This window comes from Austrofundulus limnaeus, unplaced genomic scaffold, assembly GCF_001266775.1.
Source record: "Austrofundulus limnaeus strain Quisiro unplaced genomic scaffold, Austrofundulus_limnaeus-1.0 Scaffold9, whole genome shotgun sequence".
NCBI lineage: Eukaryota > Metazoa > Chordata > Actinopteri > Cyprinodontiformes > Rivulidae > Austrofundulus > Austrofundulus limnaeus.
Window position 1 is genome coordinate 2,584,955 of NW_013952411.1, and position 1,668 is coordinate 2,586,622.

Sequence of the window (1,668 nt, forward strand, 5' to 3'; positions counted from 1 at the left end):
ACACACACACACACACACACACACACACACACACACACACACAAGGTTGAGTCAGCAACACCTCTGACATAATAAAGTCATTACATGTAACAGATGATGACACAATGAGAAACGTATAGTTCAGGACAGCAGAACTGTTTGTGTATMAAACTTTGGCCTGACAGGCGGCGACAGATTAAAATTTGTTTTGCTTCAAGAAATTCCAGTTGAATTTTTACCAGATGACTTTAATCCTGGTAAAAATGAAACTAAAGGGATTTCCCTTGGTGTGAAGTGTTTCAGCGGTGAGTTAGGAGGTGGTGGAAACATCCTGCTGTAGTTTCCCTCACACTCAGTTATGTTTTATCAGAGGACCTTCATACCTCATGTCTGGAGGAGGTTTTATTGCTCCCTCRAACAGCCAGATTCCAAACACAGCAAACACGTAGTACACAACCTGCACAAACACAAAATCACATTTTTTTAAATGTCTTTTTAAAGACAATCAGAACTTTTTTTAATATCTGAGCCTAGAAGGATTTTATGAAACACAAAATTAATCTGACTGATGAGGTAAACATGGTCCAGATGAACAWGTTTTACTCTAAATGCCCACAAATAGGACTGAAGGTCTGATGGATGAACCATGGTGAGGTCAAGGGTCACTCACCACCAGCACTCCGGCAAACGCCCGCAGGTTCTTCACYAGATCCAGCAGCGTGCTCGCAACCAGAGCCATGAGCTGCAGAAAGAGGCAACAACATGAACATAAAACCTCCAACAGTACAGCAAATAAAACATTTTATTAGTCAAATAAAACAGAAGTTATTATTTTACTGTTTAAAAAAACTACAGACATTTCTTCTTCATCTTTTAGGATTTTGTTTCAGTTTTGCTTTATGTTGATTCATGCCGTCACTTTTCAGTGCAGTGATCATATTAACTGTAGAGCTCCTGCAATTTTAAAAATTAAAAAAATAATAATAATAATAAAAACCTGAAATGTTGCGTGACAGTTTGTATTTACCACCTTTTAAATGAATAGAAAAAAATAATGAATAGATTTTTTTTATATCCCTAACGGAAGTTAGAAGACGTGTTCATTACTGTGTTGGTTTATTCAAAAATACGGTAAATTAGTAAGTAAAATAAATGAGCAGTTTGTGTGAACAGGACAGATCAGGGGTCAAATTTATAAATCTTGCGTACTCCACTTTTCACGCCAAGGTTGTGATTTATAAAATCCAATGCGGTGCCTCACGCCAGCTCTGACCCATGCGTACGCTCATTCTGGAGACGTGAAACTGCGACACAGATGGTGAAGTGAGGAATTAGAGCCACATTGTGTAATGATCACTGTCAGAGATTTAATTTACGTTAACTTAGATTTATTTATTTAGCTTTCTTAACAGTAATATTTATGCTTCTGCTGCTGAGCCATGAGGACCTTTGAAAAAAAAAAACATAAATCTTAAATAAAAGTTCCTGTGAGCAACTCCCTTCATCTGCTTCCTCCTCAGACGACCCTGACCCACAGACCCCTCCCCGAAAAGAGACATTGCAACAGCACGACAGCAAAAGTCACACTTTGGATACACGCGCAGGGCGCACCAACCCTCGCCAGTGTGAATGTTATAAAACTTCACGTTTTAAGTCCGTGTTTGTCGCACGTGCGCGGGGGGATGCGTG

General features: G+C 39.2%; 1 protein-coding gene across 1 annotated transcript in view; it reads right to left on the bottom strand.

The window, feature by feature from the left end:
• Positions 1 to 1,668, bottom strand: part of tpcn2 (two pore segment channel 2) — a gene marked incomplete in the record, with an annotated part of 25,001 nt that overhangs the window by 6,162 nt on the left and 17,171 nt on the right. The window contains 2 exon segments of the mRNA XM_014001513.1: positions 363 to 436; positions 650 to 721. Coding sequence (XP_013856967.1) covers positions 363 to 436; positions 650 to 721 — 146 coding nt within the window.